Source organism: Poromitra crassiceps (assembly GCF_964638095.1).
Source record: "Poromitra crassiceps genome assembly, chromosome: 25".
In the NCBI taxonomy this organism is placed as follows: domain Eukaryota; kingdom Metazoa; phylum Chordata; class Actinopteri; order Beryciformes; family Melamphaidae; genus Poromitra; species Poromitra crassiceps.
The window spans coordinates 13,282,717-13,302,716 of record NC_139649.1 but is presented as its reverse complement, the minus strand read 5'-3'; the positions used below and the strand labels follow the sequence as shown (position 1 = coordinate 13,302,716).

Sequence of the window (20,000 nt, the reverse complement as noted above, 5' to 3'; positions counted from 1 at the left end):
GCAGAGAGGGTGATCAACGACCGGGATAGCAGGGTTAATTGGCCAAGTACATTCAGTTGGGGGGAGAAATCTGAAACAAACAAACAAACAAATAAATAAATAAAAATCTAATATGACTATTTGCAGCAATGCACGTCATAGGATTTGGAATGAATTTGCCACAGTTCTCACCCGAAGCTTTAATGATGCAGGAGAATCAAAGTTCCCTGCTGCTATATGGCAAAGCCTGTAGTGGAGAGAACGGCACAGGAAGGAGCCAAGGCCCAGGGGAAATACAGTTTGAGCTTTGTACTGGAATATACGGGATCTCTTTGAACCTTTGTGTGGCAGAATGAGGCTGTTCACACTCTTCTTCTTCTCCTGTTTTTGCTGCAGGGCATCTCCCAACTATGAATACATATATGAGCGCGTTGGCGTTCCTTATAGACTGCTGTAAGCATATTGCATATAGCGGAACAGCAGCCAGGGACAGGGAATCCATAGAATTATAAATGGTCAGCAGAAAATAGAGAATCGATAGTTCTTTAACGCGTGGACTTCGATTGGACTTGCTAAACACAGATGAAGGGACGCTTCATCTGTGTGACCCCATTTCTTCTTTGCAGACAAGTTGACCCCAGCCGCCCGCCATTTACCCACCCACACCACTACTCCATCTATCACGGTGGACACCAAAAGAAAATCAAGTGTTACCATGAAGATGACAGAGAGAGGTCAATGCAGAGGCAAGGGACATGACATGATATAATGAGTTTTTTTTAACCACAGCCACAAGGCATATATACTGTCACCCCACTCACCTCACCTCACCCACCCCAAGGCTGAGAGACTAGCAGAATAATGGCCGACAATAAGGGTAACAAAAAACCTTTGGGGATTGTTGTTGTTATAGTTGTCGTCGTCGTCATTGTCACAGGTCAGCGACTAAATCGGTTTTGTCTCGCTGGTTTAAGAGACACCGCCTCAGAGAGTAAATCCAGATGGCCCTCGCTTCCTGACAAGCTGTAGTGGTGTAGTAGCATGGTGACGGAGCTAATAATTTGTGCTAACAAGAAGGGATGTTAATCCCCTGTGACCCTTTGAGCTGAACTCAAGCGTTGCAGCTCTAAATAATCACAACAAACAGCAGCGTAATGAACCATCAAATGATTTCTCCGCGGACAAAAGGAACCGAGATGAAGCCGTTTATCCTCTTGAGGGGCTGCAGGTGGTGAGGCACTTGCGGCTGTCGCGGGCACAAGAGGGCGATAATGACAACAATCAAGGAACAAACAGTCCAAGGCGGGTGCATGTCTCAAACGCTGCCTCCTAAATCATAACTTACCATCATTTACTTCCATCTATGATGCATAAATGCATAATAATAGAAAATCCATCCTTGGTACAGCCCATGTGGCACTAGTGCATGATATAAGACATGCCATTGCAGTAAGGACAGAATAATCCCATAGCTCGCTATCCCTGTTGCTGCAGCCACGCTGGTTTATTTATTCATAGCACCGAATCTGAACCGTGATTCGTCATCGTGGCACTTTTTTTTTTTCCCCTGCCAGAAGATTAGGAGCGGACAATGTGGCCCCTGTGACGCTGCGTTATTCCAGACAGTGAAATATGGGAGGATAGAGACAGCTGTGTCAGTCCCACTACCCAACTCCAAGTGAACACAAAAAGGCTTTGGGGGCAGAACCGCCTGAGCACCGGTGATGATTACTGTCACACAAAAGGCGCTCCACAGCTGGCCCATCTGTGAGAGATGGAGAAAGAGAAACTAAATAATAATAATAATTCATGTCGCACGCACAGGTGGGGCTGCGATATAGATTATGAATGCTGTGTTAAAGTGCTTAAAGAAAAAGCTAAGAAACCCGACGGTCTCACCAGTCTTCAACTTTCAGTCAATAAATACATAAATACATAAATAAATAATCATACCCTCATTATATATCACTTCAAGGACTTCAACTGGACATTTTACATGGATATTAACCCACAGACACTATCCTACCCTCCACCCCCATTATATGTCACTTTAAAGGACTTTTACTTTGCACGTTATAATTTATAATTTGAGATTATTTTCTGTTTGCTCCATCTTCTGCTGTTGATGTGATCACTGTGCTGCATACTGCACAAAGTCAAATTCCTTGTTGTGATTATATGATGAATCACTATGGCTATTAAAACGAATCTTGAATGTGTAGCCAATGTCTAAGGGGATAGTCCCATTCATAAATATTCAAGTCCAAGTTGAGCCATGACTGCAACCATGACTGTAACTCGAGTCCATCTCAACTCCTAATCCAGGTTCAAGTCCTACAACACTGGAGAGTCGCGACCACTGTACTTTTTTACCAGTCAGAGCTCAGCAATCCACATGTTCCGAGGCCACGGAGATGTTCCTTTTTGAAGTCAGTTGAAAACCAATACACCAAACGTTTCTGATGTTGGCCCTTTCATCTCTCCGGGCCACCTTCTGCCTGCCTGACCTGACGCTGCCAGATGGATGGGTTTGTTTCATATTCTGTTTTAGAGATTTAGATCTCGCGAGAGAATCCAGCTCGCTTGCACTCACTCAACAAATCAAATCATCTCCTCTGGCAGCCTACAAGTCCTGGAGGACTTCTGCAACCAAATGAATGTGTGGTCAGGCCATCAGCACTGCCCTGATGGGAATTAGAATGTGAATGCTTAGTAATCGGTACAGGATCCCGGGGAGCATGCCTGCCTGCCTGCCTGCCTGCCTGCCTGCCTGCCTGCCTGCCTGCCTGCCTGCCTGCCTGCCTGGTATTTCTAATCCTGATCTAATCTGACGGCCACAGCATTTCAACTCTTAGGAGACATATTTCTCACACATTCCTGACAAAGCATTCCAGAGCTACTAGAGAAATACTGCAGATGCAAAATACACACTCGGAATACACTTGTGCATCTAAAAAAACCCAATCACATCCCAGGTGCTTCCAAAGTAATTACACTTACAAAGATGAAAATTACTACGTTTATCTGGGGAAAACAGAGACGGGGAAATTGAAGGGGAAATGGTACATGGAATGAATCAAAATCTAAGTAGAGAACGGCATGCTTTTATTTCCACACATGATTGGTTTCCTGCAGCACTTTTACATACACAATATGTGCCACACAGAGGTGTTGGTGGAAACACCAGCAGTATGCTGTGTGTTTCTATATGCTCGTTTCATAATGTCTGATCACAGCTCCCCCATTGGGTCATTTGATTTCTGAATCTGCACACATGATCACAATGGTGATTGTGATCATTCATCTGTAGGCTAAAGCATCTACATTATTTTCTCTATCTGGCAGCATAGCTTGAATGGACCACAAAACCATTTCATCGACGCGTACGGTATAGGCTACAAGTACTCCCATTAACTAATCATGCCAAGATAAGAAATTCAATCAAATTAAAAACTGATATTAAAATAAGTTGACGTCATAATCTACAGGAAGAATAAGAAACCGCACACTCTGGCTCCGATGCAATGAATTTAATAAAAGGACAACGTTTCGGCCTGGTGGCCTTTGTCAAGTCAACTTCATAATCTACAACAGCGAACATCTGCATTTTGAATCCTTCTGCTGTTCAAAACAAACATCCAGAATACTTTTACAGGCAGTCATCCAGAATGATGCATGCATGAGTGACATTTCCAGCTGCTGCCAACTTGCCATCCAAAAACAGCATCAACTGTGATAATGGGTACTGATCTGCGACTGCTTGTGGAAAATGCCCTGTGCTGCTAGCTAGATAGTATCCTACAAAGAAAGATAGCCAGGACCACCAAACAGAGATATCTATCACAACAATCTGTGTTGCATTTTGGTGTGTGCGTGTGTGTGGTGTGTGCGTGTGTGTGTGTGTGTGTGTGTGTGTGTGTGTGTGTGTGTGTGATCACTTGAAGGCCTCCAGGCCCGATGGGTGTGGATTTCTTATATCTCATTCTCTCTCTCTCTCTCTCTCTCTCTCTCTCTCTCTCTCTCTCTCTCTCTCTCTCCCTCCCTCCCTCCCTCCCTATCTCACCATGTGTGTGTCTGTGCATGCATGTGTAGCTGTGTTATTGGCCCAGATGTACTTTGCATGCAAAGAATAACAACATTTGCATTTAGACCGGTATAATTTTTCCTCCTGCTGGCCAATGATTACGCTCAAATGTCACTGTTAACCTCAGCCCCAGGTATCTACAGTATCCACCAGATTGCTAAATAGTGCTGTAATTTTATAGTTGGTGTCATTTTCAGACCTGTTCCAAAGCAGTGGCAGCAATCTCCAACTGCTATTCAATTTGTACTGAGTGACGAAGCCAAAATCCATTCACTGGATACAAACAACCCACAGAGCACAATTATCACTCTTATTAGATCAGCAGTGTAGCTGATAGACTAATTAAACTGAACACCATGGCTGTGTGCGAGATATGTCCAATATAAGCTCAATCAGTCCTGCACACTTGCCCTTTTCAGGACTCGATAGATTTATTCCCAGAGCTAAAGGGTAACCTTGCACACTAATCCTCCGACACAGAAAACACATCTTCTGCAAATCAGTGCTAGAAAAGCAGCAAGTAATGACTAACACAATTCAGGATCACATAGGCTAGGTGGGGGGGGGGGGGGGGGGGGGGGATTCCACTGGGTGTATCTTCAAAAACTGTTTTTTTTCTTCACATTCCTGGCAAAGCTTGGGGTTGTTGAGTGTATTGATCTCAAAAATAATTTGAATAAGAAAGAGATATGCTGGCAAATCATTTTGGCTTCTGTCAAAAATATGACATGAGTGGCTGCCATAGCCTACAGTACACACTGTTGATTAATTTGATGTACCCTTTTTTGTACCCCCCTCAATTAAAGATTTTAACACATCATGGGCTCCCTTTAGTGGTAGCAGACAGGTACAGAAGACGCCAAACAAGTCAGCTAGCTGATATGTTCACGTTTCCTATGCAATGCTGGGAGAGGCTATAGGACACGGCCAGTTTCATAAATTTTAGATGCCTTGCGGACTTGGCTGAACAGTCTGTCTTGATGTGTTGCGTGCGAGATGACAAGTGAACCCCCCTAGCGGTAGCCTTGAGAAGATTCCCACATCGACGGCATGGGAAGGGTGACAGATGGAAGAGACCAGCAGAAATAACTTACCCCAAGGATGACAGTGTCGTCTCCTTGAAATGTTGGGATGAACTTATCTCCACGGACAATCTCGGACTGGTTCAGCGGCCGAAAACGACACAGCACCTTGATGTTGCATTCTGCGTTAGCATCAGCCATATTGTGCGAAATGATAGGACGCGCTTCCAAAATAGAAAAGAGCAATTTCTAAAAGAGCTTTTCCAACCTTTTCCCGCTGGGAAATTGTGCGTAGGCTAAATCCACAGGCTGCTATATGCCCGCATGCGAACTGCCTCCGCGAATGACGTGCGAAGCATTTGGAAGAATGGGCAATTTCGAGTTTTAGGAGAGATACTACTACAGCCAAATAGAAACATGTAAAACAAACCCGAGAAACCCCCTTAGAGAGTGTTGCTGTCTTCAAATGCCCTCAAACCAAACTCGGGTGTAGTTGAATGTTTGGAAAGATGAAGAGTCGCCTAATCGGGAGCATATTCCGAGCTAGTCCGGTCGGCTGTGTCTGGATAGGTTGCAGGGTTTTCAGAAGCATGCCTTGCATCATTGACAGACGGCTCCCTGCTCACTCAATGGGGGCGGGGCGTGGTAAAAGTAGCGACTCGCATCCTCTCATCAGCACCACGCCGCGGGACCTGAGAGGGGGACGAGAAGTGATCTCCAACTCTGCCCTTTATTCCGGGCACCACAAACTCTGCTCTTATTGTATTGCCATTGATGGAACAGTTGTGAGACCTGTTGTTGAAGATTTATATGAAGCAACTTGCACACAAGCTGGATGCATTGTAGTGCAATCCTCCTTGAGAAACGCATTGTCTGCACCAGACTGGTCACATGGGTGGCAATGGTGTTCTGTTTGGAATGTAAAAGTTACCTCAGGCCAACAAGGTCACAGAAGATTTGGGACATTCGTGGAGAGGTCAATGGGTTTTTGCGTGGTTCCAATTATTCAGGTGTTCCTATGTGCAGGTGAAAACAGCTGGCCTGGAATAGCATTTTAAATGTTAATAAAAATACAAAAATATGCTAGTCAAAGCAAGTCTGCAAGATGCTACCAACATACCAGAAATTAACTACAAATTCCATAATGGTGTGCCATATATGGTAAATGAGCACCCAGTCTGCTGGAAAGCCAAACGGTGCAGACAGTGACACGGATGTACAATTAGTCTATTTTTGGATTGACCTAATAAGCCTGGCTAGTTTGTTCAATATCTAGCATCTAAATTGCATAATCTAGCACTCGATCTGTCTAGATTTGTAGGCCAAAATATTTTTTTTGCCTCTGCTAGCACTTTTCATCAACTCAACTTCTCATATTGCACCAATTAGAAACGAGACAGAACCATGAAACTCTATACATTCTATGTGAAAAGATTATTATTATTATTATCACACATATCATTATTGTTATTGTTGTTGTTTTTATTATTATTATTATTTGATCAGAATGATCGGAATAACAATGAGTGGTTTGTTAGCAAGTGCTTGGTATTTTCTTTTCAAACATGCTTGGGGGGACAGCGCATGCGTGAGCGTAAACGCCCACTTTTAGTAAGGTCACCAGTTTTATGTATTGAGTGGTTGATCTTCTTAATCGACGCTCTTTGGCGGTAGTAGAGTGGTTCCTCTTTGGGCCTTTGGCTCCACCTTGTGGCACACCGTGTGATGTGACCGTTGTGAGTCAACATCGCTGGTGCAAATAAAAGCAAAATAATGTCGTTGTTCAAGCAAAACATTTCCAGTATGAATTACTAATGCGCCAGCAAACGACGACGACTTTAATAAATAAAACATGTAAAAATTAGACAATTGGAAAATGTTATCGTTTTGGATTGGTCACCAGCAACCCTACGTAGCGATGGGCCACAGTGCTGGGAGTGCTTGTTTTGTCGGCTTTAGCAGCCCGTAAAAATGGAGTCGTAGTCATTTCCAGTGATGTAAAATAGCACCGCCCATTTGACATGCTTGGCGAAACTAAATCTAACGTACACCCTGTCAGATCAAGCTAGTGAGCTCCACATAAGCTAGCCAAGCCAGCTGAAGAGAGATTGCTGGCTCATTTAGCGTTAGCTTTTGTTACGATTTGATTCAGTTTCTGTATCATCGATCAATTAAACGTTTCAGAGACTATTATTATTATTTTTGATTGTTAATCCGTTGGTGTCGTTTTTGCATCTCAACAACAATGGCTGATCCTAAATACGCGAACTTGCCAGGAATTGTAAGTGTGGCTAGCGTTAACACTAGCAAAGCTAGCTTGCGGCTAATGGTAGCTAACGTACTGGCTAACCTCTGTTGTTTTCTTCGTGACATCTGTCTTTTTCTTCTTTTAAATTGCAACCACGTACGGTTATATAGTTAACTAGTAGTTAGCTGTCTAGTATTAGTTGCTAGCAGTCTAACGTTAGCTAATGTGGAGTGGTGGTAGCCACCAGCTAGTTAGCTGTGTGTCGCTGAATGGGCCGGGGCGTTGGCTAGTAACTACCTGTCACTGTCACTGACAACATGAACCTGCTTGTGTCAATAGGCCTTTAACGAGCCCGACGTCTACGAGACAGGTGACCTTCCAGAAGATGACCAGGCTCAGTTTGAGTCGGTAAGTTAACATTAACGTTTTGGATGTTTCAAAATAGTTAGCAAGGCTAACAGTTAGCTAAATAAGCTTGTAAAGTCACAGCATTTTAAACCCTGCAGTCCAGGGATGCTCATCCAAGTTTTGCTTTTCAACGTATTTGGACTATTGACAGATAAACCTAATTGGCATTTTCCCTCCCATGTTCTACATTCTGTCATCCCCGTACCATTGTCCTTGTTTTGACTCTTCCCCACCCCTCCTGGGACCCTAGTATATACAAGTAAGACTGGCTCTATTTTCCTCTCGCGAGTTTATTGCTGTATTTTCTTTGCATGTTTTTTTTTAAATCTCATATCCACCTTTTCCTACAGAACCTCTTTCGATTGGTATGAGTATAGATCAACGTGGTGACCCCTTTGCCTCAATTCTTAATCAGTTTTTGTTTGTTTTGAAGTGCAAGCATTGATTCCCCCCCCCCCCCTCTCCACTGATTTGTTTTGCTCTTTGAAAATTGCAACGGGAATAATGATGTTTATGGGTCTGAAGCAACAAATATGAATTCCCTCTTTCATTTGCCTACATCTTGACCAAAGCAGTGTAGAAGGTGAGGTGTCAAAGACACTGACAGGAGAAACGCAACAGCACTGTTTGTTTTCAGTAACTTCTCCCTTTTTAACCCGCCATTATGTCCTAACAATTGCTTCCTAACTAACCACACTACTCTGACTAACTGGACATTTACCTTTGATCTAGGCCAACCATTACCTGAGTTTAGTCTAGCTAGCAGATCCTTTAGTCAGGACTCAGGATAGAATGCATGTTGTTAAAACAGAACTGGCTCATTTATTGATTTAAGATCAATTTTTGTAAGAACACTTTTGAAGCTGTTAGACCTATTAAGTGTGACTTCCTTTCAGCAGCCTTTACCCACCCCCTCTATTTTGATTCACAGATAGGTTTATGAAGCTCTCTAAAATCAGGCACCAATCCCCTCACTCAATACATAATGTTGTGTGAGGCCAACATGTCTTCCGTGAGGGGCATACGGTTCCACTGCATTATAATGTACTATGCTATGCTATCAACAGAAGCGCTGTTCACACCTGGTATTAACATCCATATTGGGTAGGGATGCACAATATATCGGCAATCATATCGGTATCGGCCGATTTGACTCATTTTTAAATATATCGGTATCGGTCCATTGAGCAAAATAACAGCAATGTTAATCGGTATCGGCCAAAATTTTCATATTGAGAGGAAACAATGCGCTATGATTTATGGGCTTTTCCAAATGTTTTTTGGGGAAAAACTAAGACATTACTGTGTATAAAATTTGATTATCATAGAAACTTGTTTTTATACAGATCACATCGATATCAGCCATGACACAATGTTAATCTTGTTTATCCTTATCGGCCAAAATGTTCATATCGGTGCATCCCTAATATTGGCCCAGCGTCTATTTTCACAGCGCTCTGGCGTTTCTGTGCGCCCGACTCCCAGCTGAAAACATTTAAACTTTTCAGAAAGACGCTGGTGTCGGGTGCTTCTTTTCCGGCAACTAATCATATGGAGAAACTATCGCATCAGAGACAGAAAGGCTCAATTGTGGGAGCAGATTGGCTAGACACTTAATATTTCTGGTGAGTGTTGAGCTAAATCACTGTATGTGTGTTGTTAGCTAATGTTAGCTGCCAGCTATCAAGCTAGCTACTGCACTGAGCTAATGTTACTTTCAGCCTGCTTCCTTGTGCGCTATGATCAGCGCTCCCCAGCGTACTTCCAGCGTTTAACGGTCGGAAAAAGACGCTAGATGGACACACGGCCTAAAACACTATAGAACATGTTTTGTAGCATGGCAGGTCATGACTTGACGGTGGTGACCTGCCACAGTAGAAGAGGAAACTGGTTGTACACATCAATGTGTTTGTATGACAGCAGATACGTCCTCTGTGATCTATGAGGTAAAAAACAACATTAAAGGATTGCCTACTCCACTGACGTCCTCTGCGTAATAACGGGCAATAAGAAGATGCTGAAATTGTATAGCTATACTATTTACTATGTTATATATTCCACTGTAGCCGGCTGCCATGCTAAAAAATATGCTAGTTTCCATGATCATTCAGTCATTCCTATAGTAACTACGTCAGACTAGGCACAGTTTAGGCTACGGCATCGCTGCCTCCCTCCCATTAAAAACATCACCATGTTCCTTTATTTGCATATAGAACGGGGAAGTGAGATCCGATCGCTCGAGATGCATGTGGAGACACATTCTAATGCCAGGTGCAAACAGACATACTACTAGAGCTGTCCACTTGAGACGGGATCGCCCGAGGCGCATGTTAATACCAGGTCTGAACAGGGCCAGAGAGTAGCCAGTCATTGATGGATCATCAGACCACCCTGAAGGGGAAGAGAGGAAGAGCTGGAGACATCTAAGCTATTTAAAGACATGGTGTCTCCAGTGTCCGCATCAGCCACTCTCACAACAACACTGCCTTCTTTCTCATCTCCTCCAACCCCTGGCCAACTGTTCCAACTGTTGTGTGCATGGCATGTGATAACCACATTAATCTGTGTTGTCTCTCTCTCTCTCCCCCCTTACTTTTTTCTCTCCCTCTGCTCTTCCGTTATTTTCTCTAACTCTCTTTGGAAACCCAAGGAGCTGGTAAGAGCCTGACGACTAACCCCCCTCCCTCCCTCCCTCTCCTACATCTGTTCACCTGTCCTGTGTGTGCATGACGCCCTGTCGGTCCGTCCTGTCTGTATCTGTGTTGTCTGTGACCTGTCAGTGGTGTTGTAATCCTACCCATCCTCTCTAGTCCATCTTAATTGATCACCTGGAAGCTGATTAAATGATCCACAAATAGTCTTGTCTGCTCCCCAAAATCACTAATCAAAAGAGTTGTCATTTAGAAAAGCAAGTGTAGCGGCTTCCACTTTTAGTTATGCCTTGTCCATCCACATAACATTGTTGTTACCATAGACTAGTCGACTTATACCTTATGGGTATTTCATATGCTTCAATCAAGCCTAAGATGAAACTGTACGGTTGTTCGGATTCAATTCCCAGCAACGGTATTTCCGGCTTGGTCAGTCAAGACGTTCCTACAGACACAATTGGCAGTGTCGCTCTGCAGGCGGGAAGCCGCGGTGGAGACTATGAGTCCCGGTCGCTGCACTAGCGCCTCCTCTGGTGGGTCGGGTGCCTGTTCGGCGGGGGAGGGCAACTGGGGGGGGGCATTGGTGTGATCCTCCCACGCGCTATGTGCCCTGCCAGTGAAACTCCTCGCTGTCATGTATCAAGAGGGAGCATGTGCTAGTCTAGAACTCTCCCCAGATCAGCAGAGGGGGGTGGAGGAGCAACGACCGGGACAGGGAATTTTGTTCCAAGTACAATTGGGGAGAAAACGCCGGGTGGGGTGGGCTGGTGAATTCATAAAAAAAAAAACTCTATGGTTGTGTAATTGCTGCTCTGTCCTCCTGCCTGCTGGTATCCTAAATTGTCTTTTAAATCATTTGGTTCTCCTCCAGATAACCCCATATATAAAGTATGTGAAGCTACTGCAGATTTTCGTGATGGATGGCTATAATGGCTGTTCATCACTGAGCGTGTCTGACCTTGTAGAGCAACAGCATAAACTCATGGAGAGAAGAACCACATCGTTCAACGTCTACAAATCACTTCTCTGGGGGAAATGATTAAAGCAACAGGATTACCTCTCAGATCTTCCCCGCCTGTCAATTTATTTCAAGTCTACCTTGAGGCTTTTCTGGCTCAGTCATCCCAAGTCTCTGAGCTCAGACATGCCTGTGTGTCTGTCTTCTCTCGTGTCTGCGTGTGTGTGTCATGGCTGACTTCATTTCCCCCCCCCCCCCCCCCCCGGTACTGTCATTTTCTAGGAGGAGCTCTGCAGCGACAGCGTGGAGAGGATCGTGGTCAACCCCAACGCAGCCTACGACAAGTTCAAAGACAAGCACGTCAACACCAAGGGACTCGGTCAGTTAATAATTGTTGATGAATGTTGTTGTTGAATGTTTCTTAAAGGCCGGCTTTACCGTGAATATATATGAATATATATTAATTCTTAAAAAATCTTAAATTTCGAATCCGTTGAAATTTTTGAAATTGCTTGTTCACAGCCAGAGGAAAAAAAAAAGAAAAAAAAAAGAAAAATTGGGCCAGGTGACGCGTTTCGCGTCGAAACGCGTCACCTGGCCCTTTTTTTTTTTTTTTTTTTTTTTTTCATTTTTTTTCTTCTCTGGCTGTGAACAAGCAATTTCAAAAATTTCAACGGATTCGAAATTTAAGATTTTTTAAGAATTAATATATATTCATATATATTCACGGTAAAGCCGGCCTTTAAGGCGATACAGACGGTCAAGGCGGCGTTCAGTAGGGATAAGAATTAAGAGTTGGGCCAAACTTACCATAGATGATGACATGGAGAAAAATCGAAAGATAAAATATCGGCACCATAATTGCCTCAAACTAGTGTATTAAAAAGTCTTACTCTCTATTTGATGAGGTGTTCATTTTTGTACTGTAGCTACTGTGCTGATTGTATTAAATGGGCACACGATATCGTCTCGTATCGATCGCAGAATCAAAATCGTATTGTGGCAGACTTTGTGATGTAAATATCGTATAGGTTTCCAAATAATCTCTCTAATATCGTTACGTGATTCAACTTGTGATTTGCAGCCCCGATGTGACGTAAGCGGTGTCGAGGTCTTAAAATATATTGAAAAGGTCAAAAGCCATCCCTCTCCATCATACTGTATGAGCCACTAGACTTGTGTGGCGGTGTGCTTTACGTACGTGCACAGATGCTGCCCCCTTGTGGTGGTGCTCTGACATAATGTGGGCGGCTCCTTGTTTGTTTGTGCTTTTATATAGGGATGTTGATCAGTTATCGAAAATCGATAATTGATTGTTAAGGAATGGAATCTGTGGAATTTTTATCGATTTTGTTATTATAAAAAAAAAAAAAAAATTGGGGGGGGGTTTGGGTGGAATTCGTTCCTCCTCGCCCCACTCCATTGCACAGCCGACTAACGTGAGGTGGAGCTTCATATAGTCTCTAGTTTTCTGGCTGGGCACGGGCCTTTGTGCCAACAAAACTGTTTGAAACATGGGGAATTCACACCGGCATGCGCCGGGGACAGCAGAGTGTTGGAGAGGAGACACATTGAAATAAAGGGTTCATTGAGGAGAACACGTTGTCTTTCGTGTTTTCTGCCATAGGCATTCATTTTGTAAAAATAAATAAAAATAAAAATAAAAACATATTATTATTAATATGATCGTTAATTTCCCCCAATTTTCGATTATGGAAATTTTTCAAAATGAACATCCCTAAACATAAACCACTGTGAAACTATCAGAAAACAAGCTCCCAGCATTGACCCAGTTTTGTGCCACTCGCTCTCCCCATTCATTGTCAACCTCGCTCAACCACCCAAATGCACTCTGTCTCGCTCGCGCAGGGGGGGGAGGGGCCGTGTGCAGTGTGTTTGCAAACTGCAAGCTAGAAAAAGTCCCTAGCCTACCTTTAATGGAATAGAGACATCCTTTTGGTGATATGAAGCTAAGACTGTCATTGTGTGTGCTCTCTCTCTCTCTCTCTCTCTCTCTCTCTCTCTCTCTCTCTCTCTCTCTCTCTCTCTCTCTCTCTCTCTCTCTCTCTCTCTCTCTCTCTCTCTCTCTCTCTCTTTACAGACTTCTCCGACAGAATCAGTAAAAGCAAAAGAGTGGGCTACGAGTCGGGAGAATATGAAATCGTGAGTCCATTCTGCTCTGTGGAATGTCATTATTTCCCTTCTTTATGCTTTTGTACTACAACATCTTCAGAAGCCATTCATTTTACAAGGCCATTATGATTTTTGATATTAGTGTTTCATAATGAATTTGCTCGATGATGCCTTCTCTGATAAAGTCAAGAGTCTTTTGTGGTTCTGTGCAGTTGTTTCTCTTTCCGTGCTACTGTCCCTGTCCCAGTCTGCTGTCTTTGCCGTTCTGTGATGAATTCCCCCTCTTCTCTCTGATGTTGTTTTTGCTCTAGCTGGGAGAGGGATGTGGAGTGAAGGAGACGCCCCAGCAGAAGTACCAGCGGCTGGTGAACGAGATCCAGGAACTCACTCAGGAGGTGGAGACCATCCAGGTACACACACACACACACACACACACACACACACACACTTCTCGCTCTCCCTGAGGAATCGGCGAGGGATGGTACCCTCCAATTACCCGGCCTCTACCTCGCAGCCTGGCTCTTGGGGAATGCCCTCCGTGCTGCTCCTAGTGCTATTTTTAATCAGAGTTCTGCAAGTGCACACAAATCGTCTTCAATCCATAGTAGAGACCTGGTAATCCAAGGCACATACAAGGCACAGTGGTGTGTGTGTGTGTGTGTGTGTGTGTGTGCGCGTGTGTGTGTGTGTGTGTGTGTGTGTGTGTGTGTGTGTGTGTGCGTGCACTGAAGCTTTAAATATATCCTGAAATTGAGCTCAGAAATAAACAAATGAAACAACTACTTGAACATGAGAGATGTCATTAACTTGATGTACTGTTGAGTAGGGGTGGGAATCGTGGAGTAACTCACGATACGATATGGTCACGATACTTGGCCCTCGATAACGATATTATCACGATACAGCGATTCTGCGATAATCGATATATTGCAAGAAATTTAACCTACGATACATCACGATATCTGTGTAACTGAAGAGAAAAAAATACCCCTAAAAGGCAAGAAGCAGGTATTATGTATTTATTAGCAGAATTGACATGAACTCTCTCAGAGTTCACTCACTCACTCATACCATTTTCGATACCACGGAGGAAAAGTTACACATTAAGTCTTTTTATTATTATTATTAAAACAAGAAAACCTATATAACCTACCTACCTATATAATTTCTAAAAGTAGATATTAATGATCAAACATTTCCATTCATGTACTAGCCTACAGTATTTATGTTTTTGTTTCAACTACGAACATAAATAAACGTCAACTTGAAACTATGTTTCAACTACCACACACAGCATAATATTTTAGCCTGTTTATTTAAAAAAAAAAAAATTAATAAACATATCGATACTTGGTGCCAGTGTCTCGATAACGTATCGCAAGTGGAAATATCGCGATACCGTGAGTATCGATATTTTGTCCCACCCCTACTGTTGAGATGCACGCAGAGCAGCGTCTGCTGCCACATGAAACCGCTCCACCATCAACTCACTCTTCAACACGCCAGTTTTCATGTTGATGGAATCTGTGGGCTCTGAACTCATGTGAGTCATGCTGAGATAATCTGCTGCCTGACTGTGGGAAACAAACTGCTTTCCTGCTGCAGTGTCCTAATTTAAACTTATGAAGGAAAGACCGTCATAGAGCAATGCGCTGCCATTCATCATGGTGAATGTGGTGAACGAAAACAGTGAAGTGCCGCGTGCACGGATGAAAGCATAAACCACCTGGCTACGCAGCAGATTTGCTGAGAAATAATGCACAATTTTGACGATTTTGTGCCAAGTTATGCAGAGAAAATGACACCAGGAACCTGACTGTGCAAATGGATCTGAAGTTGTGTCCGTCTGATCGAGAATAGAGAAAATTAAGCCATAAAATGTTCCATTGTCAAATAGCCTCCAGGATGTGCTCTACTGTGCAGCAGTTGTTCTTAACCTGCGGGTCATGAGAGGATTTATGATCGGAGGAAAACATATTTGTCTTGTCTTTTGTTTTTCCTCCAGATTTTTCTCTGGCTTTTATGGCGTGGCCGAAGGCCGAGCCGTGTTTGTCTGTCTGTCTGTCTGCATGTACTGTATGTCTGTCTGTTTCTCTGTCTGTTCCCACAAAGTAGGTAGACCAATCACAGCTCACGCTGCGACCACGTGCATGACATCACGAAACAGATACGTGACGTGTTCATATCTAAGCATGCAAAAATAATACAAAAAATTTCAATATCTTAGTTTAATCTAAATGTAAATGCCCGCCACAACACGGGCCAGAAAAATCGCCACCCACGGTGTCTGCTGCCCCCCGGCTCTCCGGCCGCAGCCGCTTCGATGACAGTCCACCCCACCGGGCAAATGGGCGCGCTGCCCCCCGGTGTGAGCTAGGGGTGGGAATCGCTGAGTAGCTCACGATACGATATCGTCACGATACTTGGCCCTCGATAACGATATTATCACGATACAGCGATACTGCGATAATCGATATATTGGAAGACGATACATCACGATACCTGTGTAACTGAAGAGAAAAAAATACCCCTAAAAGGCAAGAAGCAGGTATTATGTATTTATTAGCAGAATTGACATGAACTCTCTGAGTTCACTCACTCACTCATACCATTTTCGATACCACGGAGGAAAAGTTACACATTAAGTCTTTTTATTATTATTATTAAAACAAGAAAACCTATATAACCTACCTACCTATATCATTTCTAAAAGTAGATATTAATGATCAAACATTTCCATTCATGTAGCCTACAGTATTTATGTTTTTGTTTCAACTACAAACATAAATAAACGTCAACTTGAAACTATGTTTGAACTACCACACACAGCATAATATTTTAGCCTGTTTATTATTATTATTATTATTATTATTATTATTATTATTTTTTTTAAATAAACATATCGATACTTGGTGCCAGTGTATCGATAACGTATCGCAAGTGGAAATATCGCGATACCGTGAGTATCGATATTTGTCCCACCCCTAGTGTGAGCCCATCCCCCGGGCACTGCGGCTCTACTGCCATCGCAAATAGTGACCCCCAGCACGTGCAAAACGACGAGGCAAACGCACGTTCCCAGCATCCACATTGTATCTAACAACAGAGTGGAAGCCAAGCCATCATCGAGCCCCGGCCTGCCATCACTCTGCATAGGGCCTGTGATGTGGTGTTGCCACTTGGTATCACTTCATTTTAAAGGCTCATAAGCCAAAAACATCGAGGATCACTGTTCTACAAGATGAGCGTACCTGACTGGCCCCAAAAAGAATTCTGCTCCTAGGACTGCATGACTTCTACATTGTTGCCAAGAAAACTTATTTATAGGCCTCGGTGTGTCCCCCCTCCTCCAGGCGACCACAAATGAAACCAATGCGGAGGAGCGCCTGACCCCGGTGGTGCTCGCCCAGCAGGCGGCGCAGCTCAAACAGCAGCTGGTCTCCGCCCATCTGGACTCGCTGCTGGGACCCCAGGCTCACATCAACCTGGCCGATCCTGACGGAGCACTGGCCAGGTGAGCTGGGAGAGAGTTAGAGAGGGCAGGGCAAGAGAATGCATGAAGAGAAACCAAGTGATTGACTAGGAAGCAGGGGATGGATGGATGGAGTGAGGGAGCCAGCCAGCCAGCAATAGGAAAAGGGTAACATGAGGAAATGAAGGGAGTAAGGAATATGTGGATGGAGAGATGAGGAAAGGAATTCATGTATAGACCTTATTCGCTAACCCTGGCGGCACCATATTGTTGACATACCGTCCTGCGCGCACACAGCGCTGCAGCTGACAACTAGTAACGGCCTTATTGTCGTTTCTGTTCCAATACAAAATAGCGATGGTAATGACAGCAATAAAACCCCAGAGTTGTTGTTTGTATGCTGCCGTTAATGCCTGTAATAATAAACAAAAGAAAAAACGAGGTGAACAGACTTTGCTGTGAGGAGCTGTCAGAAAGTTTCACCTGTCTCTCCTAACTATCCACACATCTCCTGTGCTGCTGACGTATCCTCCGTCTCGCTCCCTTCACGTCAGGTGGACGGTAGAGATAGAAACAAACCACGGGGACTTTATTGCTGTCATTACTACAGCCGTGTGTAACGCAGGTCACCATCCGAACACAATTGGAACGATACAGGTAACGCTAACGGCGGCTAGCTTCCTATAAACGTTGCTCTCACATAGGTTGTCACTTAAAGCTGCAGCGCTATGTCAACAATATGGCGGCGGTGGGCGTGCCCGTACGTGAGTGACGTCAATCGAATAAGGTCTATTGGACTACAGCCTAGGTTTAAGGAGGAAAACTCTATAGCTTGAAGTAATGACCTCAGATTGATAGAGGAAGGGAGAAGAGAATTGGGGAGGGTGAGAGATGAGCTGAGGGAAGGCAGCTTTCGCAGTATGGAATTTAATTTCAGTCATTTCCAGGCCTGTACATGTATAGAAAAAAGAAGAGAGAGTATGCAAACATATTTGTTCCCAGACTATTATTGCCCCTGTTCTGTTTTCTAAAATATCACATTTAGAAGCAGTGTTTTTCATGACATGCAATCATGTACTTATCAGAAAATTAACCTGACCATTTTCTGCACAATGAAATGGTTCATCATCTTTTCCATGGACACAGTGAATAAACAAGGCTGCACAGATGCTGTGAAAATTATTCAATTTCTTTCAACTAATGTTCAGTTCATATATATAAAAGAGACTACAACATATGGGGGAAACAATATTCTAATATTATTTATTTAATATGTCAAGGGAAAATAATAGTATATAGTATAGGTAGCACCGGTTAGTTGACTTGCTCTTTGGGCAGAGATGTTTGGACAGTGAAACATCATCCAACTTTCTGGAGTGTGGTTTGAATGTTACATGAGTAAGAATGTAACCGTTGGATTTTAAAACCATTGACTTACATCATAATAAACATCTAGCTATTTGTACTTTGATGTCAAATACGGTCTGAAAAATCTAGAATCTTGGAAGTTTGAGTCTGGAAAAGTTTTTGAAATGGAAAATGTGTAGGAACCCTGGGAAGGCATGAACAGAATAGGAACTTGCTGCTGAGTGCTGGAATATGTCAGACTGCAGCTGAGCACTGGGTAAAGTGAGCTGAGAATGCATAGGTGGGTGGTTAGATAGATAAAGGAGTAAAGAGAGATGGGAGAGAGAGAGAGAGAGAGGGAGGAGGATTGGAAACTCACTTCTGAAAATCCGAGCTCACATTGGGGGAGAGGGAAGGGACTGCCACAGCAGCTCATGGAGCCGACAGCAGTATTGAACATGTAATCCCTCTGTCTCCCCCCTCCTCTGTCTCCCCCCTCCTCATCCTTCCTCTGTCTCCCCCCTCCTCATCCTTCCTTCCCGCAGGCGTCTGCTAACCCAGCTGGAGGCAGCCAAGGGCAGCCGTGGCAGCGCTGCAGGAGACAGCAAGGTGGCGGCAGCTAAGGGCCCAGATGGAGTGGTCCTCTACGAGCTCCACAGCAGACCAGAGCAGGAGAAATTCAACGAGTCTGCCAAGGTAAGGTGGCGAGGGGGGGAGTCTGCCAAAGTAAGGTGGAGAGGGGGGGAGTCTACAAAGTAAGGTGGAGAGGGGGGGAGTCTGCCAAGGTAAGGTGGAGAGGGGGGGAGTCTACAAAGTAAGGTGGAGAGGGGGGGAGTCTGCAAAGTAAGGTGGAGAGGGGGGGAGTCTACAAAGTAAGGTGGAGAGGGGGGGAGTCTACAAAGTAAGGTGGAGCGGGGGGGAGTCTGCCAAGGTAAGGTGGAGAGGGGGGGAGTCTACAAAGTAAGGTGGAGAGGGGGGGAGTCTGCAAAGTAAGGTGGAGAGGGGGGGAGTCTGCAAAGTAAGGTGGAGAGGGGGGGAGTCTACAAAGTAAGGTGGAGAGGGGGGGAGTCTACAAAGTAAGGTGGAGAGGGGGGGAGTCTACAAAGTAAGGTGGAGAGGAGGGGAGTCTGCAAAGTAAGGTGGAGAGGGGGGGAGTCTACAAAGTAAGGTGGAGAGGGGGGGAGTCTACAAAGTAAGGTGGAGAGGGGGGGAGTCTGCAAAGTAAGGTGGAGAGGGGGGGAGTCTACAAAGTAAGGTGGAGAGGGGGGGAGTCTACAAAGTAAGGTGGAGCGGGGGGGAGTCTGCCAAGGTAAGGTGGAGAGGGGGGGAGTCTACAAAGTAAGGTGGAGAGGGGGGGAGTCTGCAAAGTAAGGTGGAGAGGGGGGGAGTCTACAAAGTAAGGTGGAGAGGGAGGGAGTCTACAAAGTAAGGTGGAGAGGGGGGGAGTCTGCAAAGTAAGGTGGAGAGGGGGGGAGTCTACAAAGTAAGGTGGAGAGGGGGGGAGTCTACAAAGTAAGGTGGAGCGGGGGGGAGTCTGCCAAGGTAAGGTGGAGAGGGGGGGAGTCTACAAAGTAAGGTGGAGAGGGGGGGAGTCTGCAAAGTAAGGTGGAGAGGGGGGGAGTCTACAAAGTAAGGTGGAGCGGGGGGTAGTCTGCCAAGGTAAGGTGGAGAGGGGGGGAGTCTGCCAAGGTAAGGTGG

General features: G+C 44.5%; 2 protein-coding genes across 2 annotated transcripts in view; one reads left to right on the top strand and one right to left on the bottom strand.

Annotated features, from left to right (window-relative positions):
* kif5ab (kinesin family member 5A, b) overlaps positions 1–5,286 on the bottom strand; it is a gene marked incomplete at both ends in the record, with an annotated part of 65,211 nt that extends 59,925 nt beyond the window's left edge. Inside the window, one exon of the mRNA XM_083660955.1 lies at positions 5,105–5,286. Within this exon, the coding sequence (XP_083517081.1) occupies positions 5,105–5,286 (182 nt within the window). The remainder of the gene's footprint in view (positions 1–5,104) is intronic.
* A 1,906-nt stretch (positions 5,287–7,192) lies between these two features.
* The window catches only part of dctn2 (dynactin 2 (p50)), a 24,162-nt gene continuing 11,354 nt past the window's right edge, over positions 7,193–20,000 (top strand). Inside the window, exons 1-7 of the mRNA XM_083660574.1 lie at positions 7,193–7,366; positions 7,673–7,741; positions 11,633–11,729; positions 13,452–13,513; positions 13,795–13,893; positions 16,837–16,997; positions 18,848–18,998. Of these exons, the coding sequence (XP_083516700.1) occupies positions 7,331–7,366; positions 7,673–7,741; positions 11,633–11,729; positions 13,452–13,513; positions 13,795–13,893; positions 16,837–16,997; positions 18,848–18,998 (675 nt within the window). The 5' untranslated portion in view covers positions 7,193–7,330. The remainder of the gene's footprint in view (positions 7,367–7,672; positions 7,742–11,632; positions 11,730–13,451; positions 13,514–13,794; positions 13,894–16,836; positions 16,998–18,847; positions 18,999–20,000) is intronic.